The 24344-nt window shown below is 65.6% G+C and overlaps 1 protein-coding gene across 1 annotated transcript; it reads left to right on the plus strand.

Annotated features, from left to right (window-relative positions):
- The first annotated feature begins 2599 nt into the window (after positions 1-2599).
- LOC140645288 (polyunsaturated fatty acid lipoxygenase ALOX15B-like) lies at positions 2600-21786 on the plus strand. The gene is made up of 15 exons (XM_072848635.1): positions 2600-2611; positions 3375-3650; positions 5923-6196; positions 7047-7131; positions 8034-8264; positions 9247-9347; positions 10691-10863; positions 11485-11628; positions 14768-14968; positions 18815-18901; positions 19087-19256; positions 19743-19864; positions 20615-20715; positions 21023-21193; positions 21607-21786. Exons 1-15 carry the CDS (start codon positions 2600-2602, stop codon positions 21784-21786), a joined length of 2328 nt encoding a protein of 775 aa, XP_072704736.1.
- Positions 21787-24344: the final 2558 nt, after the last annotated feature.

Consider the following 24344-nt stretch of genomic DNA (forward strand, 5'->3'; position numbering starts at 1 on the left):
GGGTCCCCTGAGATGCCGGGGTCCCCTGTGGTGACACATGGGGGGGGTTGGGGGTCCCGGGGGAGTTTTGGGGTGCGGGGGGGTCCCCCACATCCCGGGGTCCCCTTTGGGGGGGTCCCCCACATCCCGGGGTCCCGTTTTTGGGGTCCCCCCCGGAGTGGGAGGGGACCGGGGTGTCCCCAGCGGCCAAACTGGGCTGTACTGGGAGCCGCTGTGGTGTCAATAAAGGCGCTGCCCCCGGTGGGGGGGCACTGGGAGCACTGGGAGCACTGGTTGTACTGGGAGCACTGGGAGCACTGGGAGCACTTGGAACACTGGTTGTACTGGGAGCACTGGGAGCACTGGTTGTACTGGGAGCACTGGGAGCACTTGGAACACTGGTTGTACTGGGAACACTGGGAGCACTGGGAGCACTGGGAGCACTGGGAGCACTTGGAACACTGGTTGTACTGGGAGCACTGGGAGCACTGGGAGCACTGGTTGTATTGGAAGCACTGGGAGCACTGGGAGCACTGGTTGTACTGGGAGCACTGGGAGCACTGGGAGCACTTGGAACACTGGTTGTACTGGGAGCACTGGGAGCACTGGTTGTACTGGGAGCACTGGGAGCACTTGGAACACTGGTTGTACTGGGAGCACTGGGAGCACTGGTTGTATTGGAAGCACTGGGAGCATTGGGAGCACTGGGAGCACTGGTTGTACTGGGAGCACTGGGAGCACTGGGAGCACTTGGAACACTGGTTGTACTGGGAGCACTGGGAGCACTGGGAGCACTGGTTGTATTGGAAGCACTTGGAGCACTGGTTGTACTGGGAGCACTGGGAGCACTGGTTGTATTGGAAGCACTGGGAGCACTGGGAGCACTGGAAGCACTGGGAGCACTGGGAGCACTTGGAACACTGGTTGTACTGGGAGCACTGGGAGCACTGGGAGCACTTGGAACACTAGTTGCACTGGTTGTACTGGGAGCACTGGGAGCACTGGGAGCACTGGTTGTATTGGAAGCACTGGGAGCACTGGTTGTACTGGGAGCACTGGGAGCACTTGGAGCACTGGTTGTACTGGGAGCACTGGGAGCACTTGGAACACTGGTTGTACTGGGAGCACTGGGAGCACTGGGAGCACTGGTTGTACTGGGAGCACTGGGAGCACTTGGAACACTGGTTGTATTGGAAGCACTGGGAGCACTGGGAGCACTGGGAGCACTTGGAACACTGGTTGTACTGGGAGCACTGGGAGCACTGGGAGCACTGGTTGTATTGGAAGCACTGGGAGCACTGGGAGCACTGGTTGTACTGGGAGCACTTGGAGCACTTGGATCACTGGTTGTACTGGGAGCACTGGGAGCACTTGGAGCACTGGTTGTATTGGAAGCACTGGGAGCACTGTGAGCACTGGGAGCACTGGGAGCACTGGAAGCACTGGGAGCACTGGGAGCACTTGGAACACTGGTTGTATTGGAAGCACTGGGAGCACTGGGAGCACTGGGAGCACTTGGAACACTGGTTGTACTGGGAGCACTGGGAGCACTGGGAGCACTGGTTGTATTGGAAGCACTGGGAGCACTGGAGGCACTGGGAGCACTGGGAGCACTGGGAGCACTTGGAACACTGGTTGTACTGGGAGCACTGGGAGCACTGGGAGCACTGGTTGTACTGGGAGCACTGGGAGCACTTGGAGCACTTGGAGCACTGGTTGTACTGGGAGCACTGGGAGCACTTGGAACACTGGTTGTACTGGGAGCACTGGGAGCACTGGGAGTCCTGGGAGCACTGGGAGCACTTGGAACACTAGTTGCACTGGTTGTACTGGGAGCACTGGTTGTACTGGGAGCACTGGGAGCACTGGTTGTACTGGGAGCACTGGGAGAACTGGGCCCAGTGGGGGTCACCGGGGTGGAACTGGGGTGGGGGTGGGGCCGCTGGTGGGAACTGGGGGGCACTGGGGGGAACTGGGATGGGGGATAAACCCAGTGGTGTAAACTAGGGGTAACTGGGATGGGGCTGGGGCTACTGGGGGGCACTGGGGGGAACTGGGATGGGGGCCAAGGCCAGTGGTGTAAACTGGGGGTAACTGGGATGGGGCTGGGGCCGCTGGTGGGAACTGGGGGGGGATTGGGGGGAACTGGGATAGGGGGTAAACCCAGTGGTGTAAACTGGGGTGGAACTGGGATGGGGCTGGGGCCACTGGTGGGTAACTGGGATGGAGGGGCAAACCTAGTGGTGTAAACTGGGGTGGAACTGGGATGGGGGCCAAGTCCAGGGGTGTAAACCAGGATGGGGCTGGGGCCACTGGTGGGAACTGGGTGGCACTGGGGGAACTGGGACGGGGCGCAAACCCAATGGTGTAAACAGGGGTGTAACTGGGATGGGGGCCAAGTCCAGGGGCGTAAACTGGGGTGTAACTAGGATGGGGCTGGGGCCGCTGGTGGGTAACTGGGATGGGGGGCCGAGGTCAGTGGTGTAAACAGGGGTGTAACTGGGATGGGGGCCAAGCCCAGTGGTGTAAACAGGGGTGTAACTGGGATGGGGCTGGGGCCGCTGGTGGGAACTGGGATGGGGGGGCCAAGGTGAGTGGTGTAAACAGGGGTGTAACTGGGATGGGGGCCAAGGTGAGTGGTGTAAACTGGGGGTGTAACTGGGTTGGGGCTGGGGCCACTGGGGGAGCACTGGAGGGTAACTGGGATGGGAGGGCCAAGCCCAGTGGTGTAAACAGGGGTGTAACTGGGATGGGGCTGGGCCCACTGCTGGGAACTGGGGATCCACTGGGGGGTAACTGGGATGGGAGGGCCAAACGCAGGGGTGTAAACAGGGGTGTAACTGGGACGGGGGCCAAGCCCAGTGGTGTAAACTGGGGTGTAACTGGGGTAGGGGCCAAGCCCAGTGGTCCTAATTGGCATGTAACTGGGATGGAACTGGGGTGGAACTGGGGTGGGGCCCGGCCCCAGTGGTGTAACTGGGATGTAACTGGGACATAACTGGGCTGGGGGTCGCTGATGCAAGCGGGGGTAGAACTGGTCTTACCGGGCCCAGTGGTGTAACTGGGGTGTAACTGGGGTGTTACTGGGACGGACCCAGGCATCGCTGGGGACCCAGGAGCGGCTCAGACTGGTCGAGGCCGGGAACTGGGGGGAACTGGGGGCAACTGGGGGGAACTGGGAGGAACCGAGGTGGGACTGGGACTGCGGGGGTGGCAGAGGGACCCTGGCGTCCCCAGAGGCCCCGGCTGTCCCCGAGGGGACCCCGCCACCCCCAGGGGACCCCGATGTCCCCGAGGGGACCCTGCCACCCCCAGGCGACCCCGATGTCCCCGAGGGGACCCTGCCACCCCCCGATGTCCCCAAGGGGACCCCATCACCCCCCGATGTCCCCAAGGGGACCCCGCCACCCCCAGGGGACCCCGATGTCCCCGAGGGGACCCTGCCACCCCCCGATGTCCCCAAGGGGACCCTGCCACCCCCAGGCGACCCCGATGTCCCCGAGGGGGCCCCGGTGGCCGGCGGGGGGGTGCGGTACCGCGTGGGGGTGACGACGGGGTCCCAGTGGGGCGGGGGGACGCTGGCGGCCGTGTCCCTCGGCCTGGTGGGGACAGGGGGACAGAGCCTCCCCTGCCACCTCGACTGGCCCCTCCACCACCTGCGCCCCGGCACCGTGAGTGCACTGGGGGGGACTGGGAGGGACTGGGAAGGGACCGGGGGCACTGGGAAGGGACTGGAGGGGGACTGGGAGGCACTGGGGAGACTGGGAAGGGTCTGAGGGGCATTGGGAAGGGACTGAGAAGGGACTGGGAGGCACTGGGAAGGGACTGGGGGGCACTTGGAAGGGACTGGAGGGGGACTGGGAGGCACTGGGGAGACTGGGAAGGGACTGGGGGCACTGGGAAGGGACCGGAGGGGCACTGGGAGGCACTGGGGAGACTGGGAAGGGACTGGGGGGCACTGGGAAGGGACCGGAGGGGCACTGGCATGCACTGGGAAGGGACTGGAGGGGGACTGGGGGGCACTGGGGAGACTGGGAAGGGACTGGGGGGCATTGGGAGGCACTAGGGGGCAGTGGGAGGGAGTGGGAAGGGACTGGGGGGCACTGGAAAGGGACTGGAGGGGCACTGGGAGGCATTGGGGAGACTGGGAAGGGACTGGGAGGCACTGGGAAGGGACCGGAGGGGCACTGGCATGCACTGGGAAGGGACCGGGGGCACTGGGAAGGGAACTGGAGGGGGACTGGGAGGCACTGGGGAGACTGGGAAGGGTCTGAGGAGCATTGGGAGGCACTAGGGGGCACTGGGAGGGACTGGGAAGGGACCGGGGGGCACTGGGAAGGGACTGGAGGGGGACTGGGAGGCACTGGGGAGACTGGGAAGGGTCTGAGGGGCATTGGGAGGCACTAGGGGGCACTGGGAGGGACTGGGAAGGGACTGGGGGCACTGGGAAGGGACTGGAGGGGCACTGGGAGGCACTAGGGGGCACTGGGTGGCCACTGGGAAGGGACTGGGAGGCACTGGGAAAGGACTGGGGGGCACTGGTAAGGGACTGGAGGAGCACTGGGAGGCACTAGGGGGCACTGGGAGCGACTGGGAGGGGACTGGGGGGCACTGGTAGGGGACTGGAGGTGGACTGGGAAGGCACTGGGAAGGGACAGGGGGCACTGGTAAGGCAGTGGGGGCACTGGGAAGGGACTGAGAAGGGACGTGGAGTCCACCGGGAAGGAACTGGGGGGCACAGGGAAGGGACTGGGAAGGGACCGGGGGGCACTGGGAAGGAACTGGAGCGGGACTGGGAGGCACTGGGGAGACTGGGAAGGGACTGGAGGGGCACTGGGAGGCACTAGGGGGCACTGGGAGAGACTGGGGAGGGACTGGGGGGCACTGGGAAGGGACTGGAGGGGCACTGGGAGGCACTAGGGGGCACTGGGAGGCCACTGGGAAGGGACTGGGAGGCACAGGGAAAGGACTGGGGGGCACTGGTAAGGGACTGGAGGAGCACTGGGAGGCACTAGGGGGCACTGGGAGCGACTGGGAGGGGACTGGGGGCACTGGTAAGGGACTGGAGGTGGACTGGGAGGCACTGGGAAGGGACAGGGGGGCACTGGTAAGGCAGTGGGGGGCACTGGGAAGGGACTGAGAAGGGACTGGGAGGCACTGGAAAGGAACTGGAGGAGCACTGGGAAGAGACTGGGAAGGGACTGGGGGGCACTTGGAAGGGACTGGAGCGGGACTGGAAGGCACTGGGGAGACTGGGAAGGGACTGGAGGGGCACTGGGAGGCACTAGGGGGCACTGGGAGAGACTGGGGAGGGACTGGGGGGCACTGGGAAGGGACTGGAGGGGCACTGGGAGGCACTGGGAAGGGACTGGAGGGGGACACGGAGGCACTGGGAGAGGACTGGAGGGCACTGGGAAGGGACTGGGGGGCCACTGGAAAGGGACTGGGGGGCACTGGGAAGGGGCTGGAGGGGGACTGGGAGCACTGGGGGACAGAGGGAAGGGACTGGGGTCACTGGGAGGGGACTGGAAGGGGGCTTGGGGGCACTGGTAGAGACTGGGCGGGACTGGGAGCGCTGGGGGCACTGGGAGGGGACTGAGGGGAACTGGGAGGGGACTGGTAGGGAACTGGGAGGGACTGGGGGGCACTGGAGGGGCACTGGGAGGGGACTGGGCAGGGAGTGGGAAAGACTGGGAGGCACTGGGTGGCACTGGGAGGCACTGGGAGGGCTGATGGGGAGGCACAAGGGGGGGATGGGGGTGACAGGGGGTGACACAAGGAGTGACGGGGGTGACACAGGGTGATGGGGTGACACGAGGGGTGACGGGGTGACAGGGGGTGACATGAGGGGTGACACAGGGTGATGGGGTGACACGGGGGTAGCAGGGGGTGACGGGAGGTGACACGAGGGGTGGCAGGGGGTGACGGGTGGTGCCACTGCAGACGGTGGTGGCAGAGGTGACATCGGCACGGCCCCTGGGGACTCTCCTGCTGCTGCGGCTGTGGAAGGAGCCACTGGTGTCCCTCGTCCCCGACCGCTGGTTCTGCGCCCGCGTCACCGTCACCGGGCCCCTGGGGGAGGGGGGTGACGGGGGAGGCGACGGTGATGGGGACGGCGACGATGGGGACGATGGGGACGATGGGGACACCCCCGGGGCCACCTTCCCCTGCTTCCGCTGGCTGGAGAGCGGCTGCCTGGAGCTGCGGGAGGGCACCGGTACGGGGACACGGGGGACATGGGGACATGGGGGGGACACGGGAACACCTTGGGGACACGGGGACACATGGGGACAAGGGGACACCTTATGAGACTTGGGGACATGGAGAGCCATGGGGACACCTGGTGACAAGGGGACACCATGGGGATGTGGGGACATGGGGAGACCTGGGGACATCATGGGGACACATGGGGTCACATGGGGACAAGAGGACACCATGGGGACACCATGGGGACATGGGGGACATGGTGACAAGAGGGACATGGGGGCACACGGGGACAAGAGGACACCATGGGGACACCTTGGGGACACCATGGGGACATGGGGACACCTGGTGACAAGAGGGACATGGGGGCACACGGGGACAAGAGGACACCATGGGGACACCTTGGGGACACCATGGGGACATGGGGACACCTGGTGACAAGGGGACACCATGGGGATGTGGGGACATGGGGAGACCTGGGGACATCATGGGGACACATGGGGTCACACAGGGACAAGAGGACACCATGGGGACACCATGGGGACATGGGGACACCTGGTGACAAGAGGGACATGGGGGCACACGGGGACAAGAGGACACCATGGGGACACCTTGGGGACACCTTGGGGACACCTTGGGGACATAGGGGGACATGGGGACAAGGGGACACCATGGGGACAAGGGGGACATGGCGATGTGGGGACACGTGGGGACACCGGTGACTCCCATCACCCGCCGTGACGTGGGGAGTGGGAGCACTGGGAGGGAACTGGAGGCACTGGGATGGCTGCGTCACGTGTCCCCCGATGTCCCCGTGTCCCCTCGTGTCCCCCGATGTCCCCTCGTGTCCCCGTGTCCCCCAGCCCGGACGCCGCGCGGGGCCGCCTGGGAGCCGCGGCTGCTGCAGCAGCGCCAGGAGGAGCGGAGGGAGCGTGAGGAGGCCTTCCAGTACGGACTGGGAGCACTGGGAGGGGACTGGGGGACACTGGGATGGGACTGGGAGCACTGGGATGGCAATGGGAGGGCACTGGGAGCACTGGGAGGGGACTGGGAGCACTGGGAGGGCACTGGGAGGGTGCTGGGAGCACTGGGAGGGCACTGGGGGACACTGGGAGCACTGGGAGGGGACTGGGAGCACTGGGAGGGCACTGGGGGACACTGGGAGGGGACTGGGAACACTGGGATGGCACTGGGAGGGGACTGGGAGCACTGGGAGGGCACTGGGGGGACAACTGGGATGGGACTAGGAAGGGACTGGGAGCACTGGGAGGGAACTGGGGGGACACTGGGGGCACTGGGAGGACTGGGAGGGCACTGGCAGGTTACTGTGAGGCACTGGGAGGGGGCTGGGAGCACTGGGAGGGGACTGGGAACACTGGGAGGGCACTGGGAGGGTGCTGGGGGGTCTGTGGGGGGAGTGGGAGGGCACTGGGAGGTCACTTGAAGGGGACTGGGAGCACTGGGAGGGCACTGGCAGGTTACTGGGAGGCACTGGGAGGCTACTGGGAGCACTGGGAGAGGACTGGGAGGGTACTGGCAGGTTACTGGGAGCACTGGGAGGTTGCTGGGAACACTGGGAGAGGCCTGGGAGGGTACTGGCAGATTACTGGGAGCACTGGGAGGTTACTGGGAGCACTGGGAGAGGCCTGGGAGGGCAGTGGCAGGTTACTGGGAGGCACTGGGAGCACTGGGAGAGGCCTGGGAGGGCACTGGGAGGTTACTGGGAGCACTGGGAGGTTACTGGGAGCACTGGGAGAGGCCTGGGAGGGCACTGAGAGGTTACTGGGAGGTTACTGGGAGCACTGGGAGGTTACTGGGAGCACTGGGAGCAGGACCCTCTCACCCCCCAGGTGGGCACCCTACGCCCCGGGGTGGCCCTGGCGGCTGCGGGCGCTGCCCCCCGCCCTCTGCCCGTGGCCACCCCCCCCGCCCCCGCCATCGTCATCGTCACCGCCACCGCCACCGCCTCCGCCATCGTCACCGCCACCGCCACCGCCATCGTCATCGTCCCCGTCGCTGTCCCCCAGCCTGGCCTTTCCCCTGGGACACCGCGCCAGCATTGCCGCCCGCGCCGCCGCCGCGTCAGTGTCACCCGAGTGTCCCCCGAGTGTCCCGGCCACCACCCCACTCCGTCCTTGCGTGTCCCCGCTTGTCCCCCACTGCGTCCCACGTGTGTCCCCCCATGTCCCCTCGGTGTCCCCGGGCCCATGTCCCCATTTCCCGTGTTCCACGGTGTCCCCGTGTTCCACGTCCTCATGTCCCCTCCGTGGCCCAGGTCCCCACGGTGTCCCCACGTCCCATCTTCCCATGTCCTATGTCCCCCGTGTCCCCTGTCCCCACGGTGTCCCCATGCCCATGTCCCATGTCCCCTGTGCCCCGGTGTCCCCCTGTCCCCCAGATCTCTATGTCCCCGTGTCCCCCATGTCCCCACACCCCTCAGTGTCCCCATGATGTCCCCATGCCCGTGTCCCCATATCTCCATGTCCCCACATCCCCTGTGCCCTGGTGTCCCCATGTCCCCAGATCTCTATGTCCCATGTCCCCATGTCCCCCATGTCCCCATGTCCCCATGTCCCAATATCCCCATGTCCCCTGTGCCCTGGTGTCCCCATGTCCCCAGATCTCTATGTCCCATGTCCCCCATGTCCCCACACACCATCGTGTCCCCACAGTGTCCCCATGCCACCCAGTGTCCCCATGTCCCCCAGATCTCTATGTCCCCATGTCCCCATGTCCCCATGTCCCATGTCCCAATATCCCCATGTCCCTGTGTCCTGGTGTCCCCATGTCCCCCAGATCTCTATGTCCCCATGTCCCCATGTCCCCACACCCCATCGTGTCCCCACAGTGTCCCCATGCCACCCAGTGTCCCCATGTCCCCAGATCTCCATGTCCCCATGTCCCCCATGTCCCCACACCCCATCGTGTCCCCACAGTGTCCCCATGCCCCTGTCCCCATACCTCCATGTCCCCATGTCCCCTGGCGTCCCCCCGTCCCCCAGATCTCTATGTCCCCGTGTCCCCGCACCCCACGGTGTCCCCATGGTGTCCCCGTGTCCCCAGCCAGGTCCGGGTGCGGCTCCGGGGGCTTCGCTGCGGTGGCTCCTGGCGCAGCTTCGAGGACATCCAGGAGGCCCTGGGGGGACCCGGGACCCCCATCAGCGGTGGGTGCCCCTCCCCCCCCCCGGGGGACCCAGGCGTCCGGGAGGGGGGGACACGGACACGGGGGGACCCAGGTGTCCGGGGTGGGGGGACCCAGGGATGTGGGGGCGGGGGGACCCAGGCGTTTGGGGGGGACACATAGGGGACATGGGGGGGGGGACTCAGAAGGGGGACACGGAGGGGCACGGGGGGACATGGAGGGGACACAGGGGGACATGGATGGGTCACAGAGGGGACATAGATGGGACACAGGGGGACATGGAGGGGACACAGAGGGGCAGGGGGACACAGGGGTCACAGGTGGGGACATAGGGAAGGACACAGGGGACGTGGGGGGCATGGGATGACCTGGGGGACGTGGGGGAACAGGGGGACTCAGAGGGGGACATGGGGAGGGGACACGGGGGGACATGGGGGGGGACTCAGAAGGGGGACACGGAGGGGACACAGGGGGACACAGGAGAACATGGAGGGGACACAGAGGAGCAGGGGGACACGGAGGGGACACAGAGGGGACACAGAGGGGACATGGGGGGGGACTCAGAAGGGGGACACAGAGGGGCACGGGGGGACATGGAGGGGACACAGGGGGACACGGAGGGGACAGAGAGGGGCAGGGGGACACGGAGGGGACACAGAGGGGACACAGAGGGGACACAGAGGGGCAGGGGGACACAGGGGAGACACAGAGGGGACATAGAGGGGACACAGGAGGACACGGAGGGGACAGAGAGGGGCAGAGGGGACACAGGGGGACACAGGGGTCACAGGTGGGGACATAGGGAAGGACACAGGGGGACGTGGGGGGCATGGGATGACCTGGGGGGACGTGGGGGGACAGGGGGACTCAGAGGGGGACATGGGGAGGGGACACGGGGGGACACAGGAGAACATGGAGGGGACACAGAGGAGCAGGGGGACACGGAGGGGACATGGGGGGGACTCAGAAGGGGGACACGGAGGGGCACGGGGGGACATGGATGGGACACAGGGGGACACGGAGGGGACAGAGAGGGGACACAGAGGGGACACAGAGGGAGACACAGAGGGGACACAGAGGGGACACAGAGGGGACATAGAGGGGACACAGGAGGACACGGAGGGGACAGAGAGGGGCAGAGGGGACACGGAGGGGACACAGGGGTCACAGGTGGGGACATAGGGAAGGACACAGGGGGACGTGGGGGACAGAAAGGGGGACATGGGGGCATGGGATGACCTGGGGGACGTGGGGGGAACAGGGGGACACGGGGGACTCAGAGGGGGACATGGGGACCCGGAGGGGCACGGGGGACCCAGGGGACCCGGGGGCCGAGTCGGGGACGCAGGCGTCGCGGCCCCGCAGAGTACGTGGTGCAGCACTGGCGGGACGACGCCTTCTTCGGGGAGCAGTACCTGAGCGGGGTGAACCCCGTCCTGCTGCGCCGCTGCTCCCGCCTGCCCCCCAACTTCCCCCCCACCCCCCCCATGGTGGCACCCAGCCTCGGCCCCGCCACCTGCCTCCAGCGCGAGATGGAGGTGAGGGACCCCCGGGGGGGGGGGGGGTCCCGGGTGTCTGGGATGGGGTGGGGGACCCCCATATCCGGGCCAGGGTGGGGGTCCCGGGTGTCTGGGGGACCCCGGTGTCCGGGGAGGGGTGGGGGTCCCGGGGGGCCTTGGGGACCCCCGGCATCCAGGGACCCCAAGTGGGGTGGGGGTCCCAGGCATCGGGGGGACCCAGGTGTCGGGGATGGGGCGGGGGACCCCAATGTCTGGGCCAGGATGGGGGTCCCGGGTGTCTGGGGGACCCCGGCGTCCAGGGAAGGGTGGGGGTCACGGGGGTCATGGGGGGACCCCAAAAGTCCGGGATGGGGCGGGGGACCCCAGTGTCCCGGGCAGGGTGGGGGACCCGGGTGTCTGGGGGGGGTCCCAGGCGTCCAAGGGGGCCCCAGGCATCTTGGGGGACCCCAGTGTCCGGGATGGGGTGGGGTCCCGGCTACCTGGGGACCCCAGCACCCGGGGAGGGGTGGGGGGGGGTCCCAGGGCAGGGGGGAGCACCCAGCTTTTTTTTTTTTTTTTTGGGGGGGGTGGGACCCGACACCCCGGCTCCGGGGGGGACCCAGGGCTCCGGGGGCACCCAGGTGTGGGGCCGGGGTGCAGGGGGGCCGCCTGTTCCTGGCCGACTACGCGCTGCTGGAGGGGGTCCCCACGGGGCGCATCGGGGGGGAGCCCCAGTTCCTGGCCGCCCCCCTCTGCCTGCTGTGGCTCAGCCCCCGCGGGCAGCTCCTGCCCATCGCCATCCAGGTACCGGCCCTGTCCGCGCGTCCCCCCCCCCGTCCCTCTGTCCCCATGTCCCCATGTCCCGTGTCCCCCTGTCCCTGTGTCCCCCTGTCCCTGTGTCCCCCTGTCCCCAAGTCTCCTTGTCTCCATGGCCCATGTCCCCATCTCCCTTTGTCCCTGTGTCCTCAGGTGTCCCCATATCCCGATGTCCCCCCATGTCCTCCCATGTCCCCATGTCCCCCCATGTCCCCATATTCCCATGTCCCCAGGTGTCCCCATGTCCCCATCTCCTTTGTCCCTATGTCCCCATATCCCAATGTCCCCATATCCCCATGTCCCCATGTCCCCCATGTCCCCAGATGTCCCCATGTCCCCATATCCCCATATCCCAATGTCCCCCATGTGTCCCCATGTCCCCATGTCCCTCCATGTCCCCATATCCCCATGTCCCCAGGTGTCCCCTATCCCCATGTCCCCAGGTGTCCCCATGTCCCCATATCCCCATGTCCCCATATCCCCATGTCCCCATGTCCCCCATGTCCCCAGATGTCCCCATGTCCCCATATCCCCATATCCCAATGTCCCCCATGTGTCCCCATGTCCCCATGTCCCCCATGTCCCCATATTCCCATGTCCCCAGGTGTCCCCATGTCCCCATCTCCCTTTGTCCCTATGTCCCCATATCCCAATGTCCCCATATCCCCATGTCCCCATGTCCCCCATGTCCCCAGATGTCCCCATGTCCCCATATCCCCATATCCCAATGTCCCCCCATGTGTCCCCATGTCCCCATGTCCCTCCATGTCCCCATATCCCCATGTCCCCAGGTGTCCCCATGTCCCCATATCCCCATGTCCCCATATGCCCATGTCCCCAGGTGTCCCCATGTCCCCCCATGTCCCCAGGTGTCCCCATGTCCCCATCTCCCTTTGTCCCTATGTCCCCATATCCCAATGTCCCCATATCCCCATGTCCCCAGGTGTCCCCATGTCCCCAGATGTCCCCATGTCCCCATATCCCCATATCCCAATGTCCCCCATGTCCCCCATGTCCCCATGTCCCCGCATGTCCCCATATCCCCATGTCCCCAGGTGTCCCCATGTCCCCCATGTCCCCAGGTGTCCCCATGTCCCCATATCCCTTTGTTCCTATGTCCCCAGGTGTCCCCATATCCCGATGTCCCCCATGTCCCCATGTCCCCCATGCCCCTCGTTGTTCCCATGTCCCGATGTCTCATGGCCCCCTATGTCCCCATGTCCCCTTGTCCCTATGTCCCATCTCCCCATCTCCCCTTGTCCCCATGTGTCCCCATGTCCCCGTGTCCCCATCTCCCCTCATCCTCATGTGTCCCTATGGTGTCCCCTTGTCCCCATGTCCCTTTGTCCCCATGTGCCCCTATGTGTCTCCATGTCCCCGTGTCCCATATCCCCATGATGTCCCCATGTCCCCACATACCCCATGGTGTCCTCTTGTGCCATGGTGTCCCTATGTCCCCATGGTGTCCTCTTGTCCCCATGTGCCCCCATGTCCCCGTGTCCCATATCCCCATGGTCTCCCCATGTCCCCACATCCCCCATGGTGTCCTCGTGTCCCCATGTGTCCCCACATGTCCCCATATCTCCATGTCCATATGGTGTCCTCTTGTCCCATGGTGTCCTCTTGTCCCCATATCCCCATGTTCCCTTGTCCCATTGTCCCCATGGTGTCCCTTTGTCCCCACGTCCCCCTATACCCCCATGTCCCCATATGTCCCCTTGTCCCCATGTCTCTATGGTGTCCCCTTGTCCCCATGTGTCCCCTTGTCCCCATGTCCCATGCCCCCTTGTCCCCCTGGTCCCCATGTCCCTATGGTGTCTCCATACTCCCATGTCCCCTGTCCCCTTGTCCCCATGTGTCCCCATACCCCCATGTCCCCCCATGTCCCCTTGTCCCTCTGGTCCCCATGTCCCTATGGTGTCCCCTTGTCCCCATATGTCTCCATACCCCCATGTCCCCTTGTCACCCTTGTCCCCATGTCCCTATGGTGTCCCCTTGTCCCCACGTCCCCCCATACCCCCATGTCCCCTTGTCCCCCTTGTCCCCATGTCCCCCCATTCCCCTTGTCCCCACGTCCCTATGGTGTCCCCTTGTCCCCATGTCCCCATGTCCCCCATTCCCCCTTGTCCCTATGGTGTCCCCTTGTCCCCACGTCCCCCATCCCCCATGTCCCCTTGTCCCTATGGTGTCCCCTTGTCCCCACGTCCCCCATACCCCCATGTACCCCTTGTCCCCATGTCCCCCATTCCCCTTGTCCCCTTGTCCCCATGTCCCTATGGTGTCCCCTTGTCCCCACGTCCCCCCATACCCCCATGTCCCCTTGTCCCCCTTGTCCCCACGTCCCCCATTCCCCTTGTCCCTTGTCCCCACGTCCCTATGGTGTCCCCTTGTCCCCACGTCCCCCATCCCCCATGTCCCCTTGTCCCTATGGTGTCCCCTTGTCCCCACGTCCCCCCATCCCCCATGTCCCCTTGTCCCTATGGTGTCCCCTTGTCCCCACGTCCCCCATCCCCCATGTCCCTTGTCCCTATGGTGTCCCCTTGTCCCCATGTCCCCACGTCCCCCATTCCCCTTGTCCCTATGGTGTCCCCTTGTCCCCACGTCCCCCATACCCCCATGTCCCTTGTCCCCCTTGTCCCCACGTCCCCCATTCCCCTTGTCCCCTTGTCCCCACGTCCCTATGGTGTCCCCTTGTCCCCACGTCCCCCATACCCCCATGTCCCCTTGTCCCTATGGTGTCCCCTTGTCCCCACGTCCCCCATCCCCCATGTCCCCTTGTCCCTATGGTGTCCCCTTGTCCCCACGTCCCCCATCCCCCCATGTCCCCTTGTCCCTATGGTGTCCCCTTGTCCCCACGTCCCCCATCCCCCATGTCCCCTTGTCCCTATGGTGTCCCCTTGTCCCCACGTCCCCCATACCCCCATGTCCCCTTGTCCCCATGTCCCTATGGTGTCCCCTTGTCCTCACGTCCCCCCATACCCCCATGTCCCCTTGTCCCCTTGTCCCCACGTCCCCCATTCCCCTTGTCCCCTTGTCCCCACGTCCCTATGGTGTCCCCTTGTCCCCACATCCCCCCACCCCCTGTCCCCCTCTGTCCCCCGTCCCCGCTGACCCCCGTCCCCCCCAGCTGTCCCAGCGCCCCGGCCCCGAGGCGCCCATCTTCCTGCCGGGGGACGGGCCGTGGGGGTGGGCGCTGGCCAAGCTGTGGGTGCGGGGCGCCCACTTCACCCTGCACGAGGCCGTCACCCACCTGCTGCAGAGCCACTTCCTGGGGGAGGCCTTCGCCCTGGCCACCCACCGCCTGCCCGCCTGCCACCCCCTCTACCAGGTACCCCCAGACCGCACCCCCAATCCTGCACCCCAAACCTGCACCCCAAATCCTGCACCCTCAAACCGCACCCCTAATCCTGCACCCCAAATCCTGCACGCCCAGACCGCACCCCCAATCCTGCACCCCAAACCTGCACCCCAAATCCTGCACCCCCATATTGCACCCCAAATCCTGCACCCTCAAACCGCACCCCTAATCCTGCACCCCAAACCTGCACCCCAAATCCTGCACCCCAAATCCTGCACCCTCCAACTGCACCCCCATATTGCACCCCAAATCCTGCACCTCAAACCGCACCCCCAAACCTGCACCCCAAATCCTGCACCCCATATTGCACCCCAAACCTGCACCCCAATTCCTGCACCCCCATATTGCACCCCAAATCCTGCACCTCAAACTGCATCCCCAAACCTGCACCCCAAATCCTGCACCCCCATACTGCACCCCAAATCCTGCACCCTCAAACCGCACCCCCAATCCTGCACTCCAAATCCTGCACCTCAAACCTCCACCCCAAAACCCCGCACCCCAAATCCTGCACCCTCAAATTGCACCCCAAATCCTGCACCCTCAAACTGCACCCCCAATCCTGCACCCCAAATCCTGCATCTCAAACCTGCACCCCCAAACCTTCGCCCCGGCCACCCACCGCCTGCCACCCCCTCTACCAGGTACCCCCAAACCTGCACCCCAAATCCTTCACCCCCATATTGCACCCCAAATCCTGCACCCCAACCTGCACCCCAAAACTTTCGCCCCGGCCACCCACCGCCTGCCCCCCCCACCAGGTACCCCCAAACTGCACCCCAAACCCTGCACCCCCAAATCTGCACCCCAACTCTTCGCCCTGGCCACACACCACCTGCCACCCCTCTACCAGGTCCCCCAAACCGCACCCCAAATCCTGCACCCCAAACCTGCACCCCAAATCCTGCACCCCAAATCCTGCACCCCAAACCTGCACCCCAATCCTGCACCCCAAATCCTGCACCTCAAACCTGCACCCCAAACCTTCGCCCCGGCCACCCACCGCCTGCCCCCTCTCTACCAGGTACCCCCAAACCTGCACCCCAAATCCTGCACCCCAACCTGCACCCCAAAACCTTCGCCCCGGCCACCCACCGCCTGCCCCCCCACCAGGTACCCCCAAACCGCACCCCAAATCCTGCACCCCTAAATCCTGCCCCTCATATTGCACCCCAAACCCTGCACCCCAAATCTGCACCCCCAACTCTTCGCCCTGGCCACACACCGCCTGCCACCCCTCTACCAGGTACCCCCAAACCGCACCCCAAATCCTGCACCCCAAACCTGCACCCCAAACCTGCACCCCAAATCCTGCACCCCAAATCCTGCACCCTCAAACTGCACCCCCAATCCTGCACCCCAAATCCTGCACCTCAAACCTGCACCCCCAAACCTTCGCCCCGGCCGCCCACCGCCTGCCCCCCTCTCTACCAGGTACCCCCAAACCGCACCCCAAATCCTGCACCCCAAACCTGCACCCCAAACCTGCACCCCAAATCCTGCACCCCAAATCCTGCACCCTCAAACCGCACCCCAAATCCTGCACCCCAAACCTGCACCCCAAACCTTCGCCCCGGCCACCCACCGCCTGCCACCCTCTCTACCAGGTACCCCCAAACTGCACCCCAAATCCTGCAGCTCAAAACCCTGCACCCCCAAATCCTGCACCCTCCACCTGCACCCCCACATTGCACCCCAAATCCTGCACCCCCAAATTGCACCCCCAACCTGCACCCCAAAACCCTGCACCCCCCGCCCCCAGCTCAGGCTCTGGCCGTGCCCCCCAGATGTCTCCCTGGGCACCCGGAGCCTGAAGGTCCCCTCCCCTGTCCCCATCCCCGGGGCTGTGTCCCCGTGTCCCTTGTCCCCATCGCCCGCGTGTCCAATGTCCCCATGTCCCCCATGAACCCCTGTTGCTGTGTCCCCACGTCCCATGTCCCATGTCCCCCATGGCCAATGTCCCCCTGGTCTCCCATGTCCCCATGTCCCCATGTCCTCCGTGTCCCATGTCCCCATCACCCACATGTCCCATGTCCCCACGACCCATGTCCCATGTCCCCCATGGCCAATGTCCCCAGGTCCCCATGTCCCCATGTCCCCATGTCCTCCGTGTCCCATGTCCCCATCACCCACATGTCCCATGTCCCCACGACCCATGTCCCATGTCCCCCATGGCCAATGTCCCCCAGGTCCCCATGTCCCCATGTCCCCATGTCCTCCGTGTCCCATGTCCCCATCACCCACATGTCCCATGTCCCCACGACCCATGTCCCATGTCCCCATGGCCAATGTCCCCCAGGTCCCCATGTCCCCATGTCCCCATGTCCTCCGTGTCCCCTGTCCCCACCACCCACATGTCCCATGTCCCCACGACCCATGTCCCATGTCCCCCCTGGCCAATGTCCCCCAGGTCCCCATGTCCCCATGTCCCCATGTCCTCCGTGTCCCATGTCCCCATCACCCACATGTCCCATGTCCCCACGACCCATGTCCCATGTCCCCCATGGCCAATGTCCCCCAGGTCCCCATGTCCCCATGTCCCCATGTCCTCCGTGTCCCATGTCCCCATCACCCACATGTCCCATGTCCCCACGACCCATGTCCCATGTCCCCCATGGCCAATGTCCCCCTGGTCTCCCAGGTCCCCATGTCCCAATGTCCCTATGTCCCATGTCCCCATCACCCACACGTCCATTGTCCCCATGTCCCCATGTCCCATGTCCCCATCACTCACATGTCCAGTGCCCCCATGTCCCCATGTCCCATGTCCCATACTCCATGTCCCCCCATGTCCCCTGTTCCATGTCCCACGTCCCCATCGCCCACACGTCCAGTGTCCCAATGTCCCATGTCCCCATATCCCCATGTCTCATATCTCGTGTCCCAATGTCCCCATGTCCCATGTCCCCATCACCCACATGTCCCCTGTCCAATGCCCCCATGTCCCAAATGTCCCATGTCCCCATTGCCCACATGTCCAGTGTCCCGTGTCCCCGTTGCCCACCTATCCCATGTCCAGTGTCCCAATGTCCCATGTCCCATGTCATGTCCAATGTCCCCATATCCCCATGTCTCATACCTCATGTCCCAATGTCCCCATGTCCCCACGTCCCATGTCCCCATCACCCATGTCCCCTGTCCAATGCCCCCATGTCTCCAATGTCCCATGTCCCATCGTCCACATGTCCAATGTCCCAATGTCCCAATGTCCCATGTCCCATGTCCCATGTCATGTCCAATGTCCCCATATCCCCATGTCTCATACCTCATGTCCCAATGTCCCAATGTCCCCATGCCCCATGTCCCCATGTCCCATGTCCCCACGTCCCATGTCCCCATCACCCATGTCCCCTGTCCAATGCCCCCATGTCTCCAATGTCCCATGTCCCATCGCCCACATGTCCAATGTCCCAATGTCCCAATGTCCCATGTCCCCGTTGCCCACCTGTCCCATGTCCAATGTCCCAATGTCCCGATGTCCCATGTCCCATGTCATGTCCAATGTCCCTATATCCCTATGTCCAATGTCCCCATATCCCCATGTCTCTTACCTCATGTCCCAATGTCCCCACGTCCCATGTCCCGAATGTCCCATGTCCGCATCACCCACATGTCCAATGTCCCCATGCCCCACGTCCCCATGTTCCCTGTCCCCATCACCCACATGTCCAATGTCCCCATGTCCAATGTCCCCACGTCCCCATGTCCCATGTCCCCATCACCCACATGTCCAATGTCCCATGTCCCCTTGTTCCCATGTTCCCATGTCCCCATCACCCCCGTGTCCAACGTCCCCATGTCCCCATGTGTCCCCAGCTCCTGCTGCCCCACTGCCGCTTCACCTTCCACATCAACATTTTGGCCCGGGAGACGCTGCTCAGCCCCGGGGGGATCATCGACCAGGTCAGCCCGATGCCTGGGTGTCCCCTCCCCGGTGGCACTCGGACACCTGGGTCCCCCTTGGTGGCACCTGGATGCCTGGGTCCCCGTGGTGGCACCCAGACGCCCGGGTCCCCCAGGGATGGGGGGAATTGGGGTGTGGGGTTGGGGGGAGGATGGAGGACACTGAGGGGTGGCGGTGTCCCCAGGCCACGGCCATGGGGCGGAAGGGGACACTGGAGCTGGTGGCCCGGGGGACGGCGGCGCTGACCTACACGGAGCTGTGTGTCCCCGATGACCTGGAGGACCGCGGGGTCACCGACATCCCCAACTACTACTACCGCGATGACGCCCTGGAGATCTGGGGGGCCATCGAGAGGTGGGGTGGGGCGTGGGGACGGGATGTGGGGCGGGGACATGGGGTGGGGACATGGGCGTGGGGACAACAGGGATGGGGCCATGGGGCTGGGATGGGGCCATGGGGGTGGGAAATGGAGGTGGGGACATGGGGATGGGGACAACAGGGATGGGGACATGGGGATGAGGCATGGGGACAAGGGAGATGGGGCCATGGGGATGGGGACAAGGGACATGGGGACAAGGGTGACGGGGACATGAAGAAGAGAATGAAGAAGATGGGGACAATGGAAATGGGACATGGAGATGGGGAGATGGGGACGTGGGGATGGGGACATCAGTGATGGGGGCAACAAGGATGGGGACATGGGGATGATAAGGATGAAAGCAACAGGGCTGGGGACATGGGGACAGGGACGTGCAGGGATGGGAGCTGCTGGGGGGTGACGCCGGGACAGTGGGCATGGCCCTGTCCCCATGTCACACCGGTGTCCCTGTGATGGCCCAGCTTAGTGGAGGGGATCGTGGCTCTCTACTACCCTGAGGACAGTGACGTGGCCGAGGACCACGAGCTCCAGGACTGGGTGGGCGAGATCTTCACCTATGCTGTCCTGGGCAACGAGAAGACGGGTAGGCGTCCCGGTGACGGTCATGGTGATGGTCATGGCCACGGTGATGGTCATGTCCGTGGTCATGGTCACATCACGGTGATGATTGTGTATGGTGATGGTGATCATCATGACCATTGTCGTGGTCACACCACTGTAATGGTCATGATGATGGTGACCGTCATGGTGATGGACGTGGTCATGGTCACATCATAGTCATGGTCATGGTCATGATCATGGTCACATTGTGGCCATTGTCACACCGCAGTGATGGTGACAGCCATGGTCATGGCTATGGTGTTGGCCATGGTCATGTCACAGTCATGGCCATGACCACAATGACCGTTACGACCAAGGTCTCACACCGCAGTCGTGACCAGCGTCATGGTCATGGTCACGGCCGTGCCATGGTCATGACCAGACTTGTAACATGGCACGGGCACGGTCATGGCCACGGCCACGGCATGGGATGGCTATGGTCATGGACGCAGTCGCGGTCATGGTCATGCCACGGTCAAGACACATGACGGGCATGGTCATGGTCGCGGTCGTGGTCATGCCATGGCCACGCCCACGCCGTGATCAAGGCATGGGATGGGCATGGTCAAGTCCATGGTCATGCCACGAGCTGAGCACGACGGCCACGGTCATGCCATGCCCGTGCCAGGTGGCGGGTTGGTGGGGGACCATGCGTGGGGTGAGGTGAGGTGGTGGGGGCTGCCCGTGGTGGGTGAGGTCATCGCTGACCTCATGATGTGTCCCCCTGCCCCAGGCTTCCCCTCGAAGCTCTGCAGCCGCCCCGAGCTGGTGAAGTTCGTCACCATGATCATCTTCTGCTGCTCCGCCCGGCACGCTGCCGTCAACAGCGGCCAGGTGGCACCTGGGGGGACGTGGGGACATGGGGGGACATGGGGGGGACACAGGGGGACACAGGGGAACTTGGAGGGTGGAAGGACGCAAGTGCTCATGTAGGGCTCGGAGGTGGCCATGGAGCCACCTTGGTGGCACCTGGGGACACGTGGGGACACGTGGGGGGTGGAGAGACCCAAGCACCCATGTAGGGCTCAGAGGTGGCCACGGACAAGCACCCGGGTGGCCCCAGTAGGACCCAGGTGACCCTGGGGGAGGTTGGGGGGCCCGGATGCCTGGGTCCTCTGCTGACCCCCCCACCCCACCCCAGTACGACTACGCCGCCTGGATGCCCAACACGCCGGGGACGCTGCGGCGGCCACCACCGCGGAGGAAGGAGGAGGCCACCGCCGAGCTGCTGCTGGGGACCCTCCCGTCCCCCGATGCCACCGGCGCCCTCCTGGCCCTGCTCAGCGTCGTCAGCTACGAGGGCGGAGAACCGGTGAGGGGGCACCCAGGTGTCCGGGTGGGGTCCCCCACATGTCCCCAGGGGGACCCAGGGATCTGGGTGGGGTCCCCAAGAGGACCCAGGGGTCTGGGTGGGGTCCCCACATGTCCCCAAGGGGACCCAGGGATCCAGGTGGGCACCCAAGGAGACCCAGGGATCTGCGTGGGGTCCCCAAGAGGACCCAGGGATCCAGGTGGGGTCCCCACATGTCCCCAAGGGGACCCAGGTGTCTGGGTGGGGTCCCCAAGAGGACCCAGGGATCCAAGTGTGGTCCCCACATGTCCCCAAGGGGACCCAGGGATCTGGGTGGGGTCCCCAAGAGGACCCAGGGATCCAGGTGGGGTCCCCACATGTCCCCGAGGGGACCCAGGCATCTGGGCCCCCCATGACGCCCCCTTGGCCCCCAGCGGCCGCTGGGCTCCCGCCCCCAGGAGCCCTTCAGTGGGGCAGCCCCACGGCGGCTCCTGGGCTCCTTCCGGCGCCGCTTGGCCGCCATCTCCCACCGCATCCGGCAGCGCAACGCCAGCCTGGCGCTGCCCTACCCCTACCTCGACCCCGCCTGCGTCCAGGAGAGCGTCGCCATCTGACACCCGCCCTCCCCCCCGCAATGTCCCCAACCCCCCCCCGGGATGTCCCCAACTCCCCTGGGCGTCCCCAACTTCCCTGGACCATCCCCGACCCCCCAGAATGTCCCCGACCTCCTTGGACCATCCCCAACCGTCCCATGGTGTCCCCAACCGCCCCATCCCACCCTCCCCCCCAACACGTCCCCAACCCCCATGGTGTCCCCTTCCCCAGGTGTCCCCGACCTCCCTGGACCATCCCTATCCCCCCGATGTCCCCAACCTCCTTGGACCTTCCCCAACCCCCAGAATGTCCCCAACCTCCTTGGACCATCCCCAACTGTCCCATGGGGTCCCCAACCACCCCATCCCACCCTCCCCCCAACATGTCCCCAACCCCCCCGGTGTCATCCCCCCAGATGTCCCCAACCTCCTTGGACCATCCCCAAGCTCCCCGAGGTGTCCCCAACCTCCAGGTCTGCTCTCTGCTCCATCCCTGTCCCCTCCCCCTCCCCCACCCCATCATCGTCCCCGTCTGCCCCAGCCCTGCCTCAGTTTCCCCAACAGCTTCCGACCCCAATGTCCCCTGTGTCCCCTGTGTCCCCTGTCCCTGCACCACAGCGGGGGGGGGACACACGGGGAATAAATGTGGCTCCTCCCCCACCTCTGCATGGCTCGGGACTGAGTTTGGGGACAAGGGACACCTCAGCCATGGGGACACCGTGGCCACGGGGACACCATGACCCATGGGGATGTGGGACACCATGGCCATGGGGCACCCCAGCCCTGGGGACACCCTGGCCATGGGTACGTGGGACACCATGACACATGGGGATACCATGGCCATGGGGACACGATGACCCATGGGGACGTGGGACACCATGACAATGGGGACACCCTTGGCCATGGGGATGAGGGACACCATGGCCATAGGGACACCCCAGTCATGGGGACATGAGACACCATGACACATGGGGACACGCTGGCCATGGGGACGTGGGACACCATGGCCATGAAGACACCATGGCTCATGGGGACGAGGGACACCATGGCCATGGAGACATGGGACACCATGACAATGGGGACACCCCAGCCATGGGGATGAGGGACGCCATGGCCATGGGGACACCATGACCCATGGGGACGAGGGACACCATGTCCATAGGGACACCCTGGCTATGGGGACTTGGGACACCATACCTCATGGGGACACCAAAGCTGCAGGGACAAGGGACACCATGACCCGTGGGGCATCCCGGCGTGGGGATGAGGGACACCATGACACACGTGGACACCACGGCCATGGGGACACGGGACATCATGGCCATGGGGACGCCATGGCCGTGGGGACACCAAAGCTGAGGGGACAAGGGACACCATGGCCATGGGGACAGCATGACACATATGGACACCGCGGCCATGGGGACATGGGACATCATGGCCATGGCCATGGGGACGAGGGACACCGTGGCCATGGGGACACGATGACCTAAGGGGACGAGGGACACCACGGCCACTGCCACACCATGCCACACCATGCCCCAGGGCCGGTGCGCATGCGCAGCGCGCCGCTCCTTTCCCCCTCCCCTCCGGGGAGCACCCGGCCGGGCCGGCTGTCGGTGGAGCCGTTATGCGCATGCGCCTGCCGCGCCGCGCGTCCCCGCCTCTTATTTGCATATCTCCGCCCACCGCCCCGCCCACCGGGCGTGGGCGGGTCCGGGGGGCGGGGTCATCCGGCCGCCTGCGTCCCCCGGGGCCACCGTCCCGCTCCAAGGCCACCTGATGTCACCGGCGATGTCACCCGTGATGTCACCCGTGACCTTCCACACCGCCCCCCTGGCCCGGTGCCCCCCGCCCCGGGGTCACGGGGTCGGGGCTGGCCTTGGAAGAAGGGGGGGAGGGGTGGGGGGTGTAACGAGGGGGAGGGGCGCCGCAAAGGTTTCTGGGTAACACCGCCCCCTCCCCCACCGAGGAGGCAACCGGGTTGGGGGGCAGGACCCCTCCCCCCCCCGGTGCCCCCCTCCGCCCCGGTGTCCCCTCCCCCGGGGACCCCTTCCCCCGTTGTCCCCTCCACCCCCGGGTGCCCCCTCCCCCGCCGTCCCTCCCCCCCCGTCCGGGTCCCCGACGCCCCCGTGGGGTGGGGGCGGGGTGGGGAGGGGCAGTGATGGCGTCACCTGGTTGGATGCCACCCTGGGGTGGGGGATGGGGTCCCCGGTGGATATGGGGGGGGGTGCCCGGCCGTCACCCGGCCGTTCCCGCGCGCGGCAGGGGGCGGTGACCCTGCTGACCCCGCCCCCTCCCCGCCCCGCCCCCGTCTGGTGGCGGCCCCGCGGCGGCGGCGGGGGCAGAGGCTGCGGAGCGGCGCGCGGTACGGGGGGATGTCACGCGTGACGTGGCGTGACGTGGCGTGGGGGACCCTGGGGGGGATGGGGTCGCGCGCGGCATCGCGGAGTCCTGGGGGGTGGGGGTGGTCCCGCGTGGGGTGCACGTGGCTGCGGGGCCACTTTGTGATGTAGGGAGGGGGACCCCTTAGTGACGTCAGCAGAGGGGGGCCCCGTTAGTGACGTGGGGGTGGGGGCCCC

Source organism: Ciconia boyciana, chromosome 32 (genome assembly GCF_034638445.1).
Source record: "Ciconia boyciana chromosome 32, ASM3463844v1, whole genome shotgun sequence".
Taxonomy (NCBI): Eukaryota; Metazoa; Chordata; class Aves; order Ciconiiformes; family Ciconiidae; genus Ciconia; species Ciconia boyciana.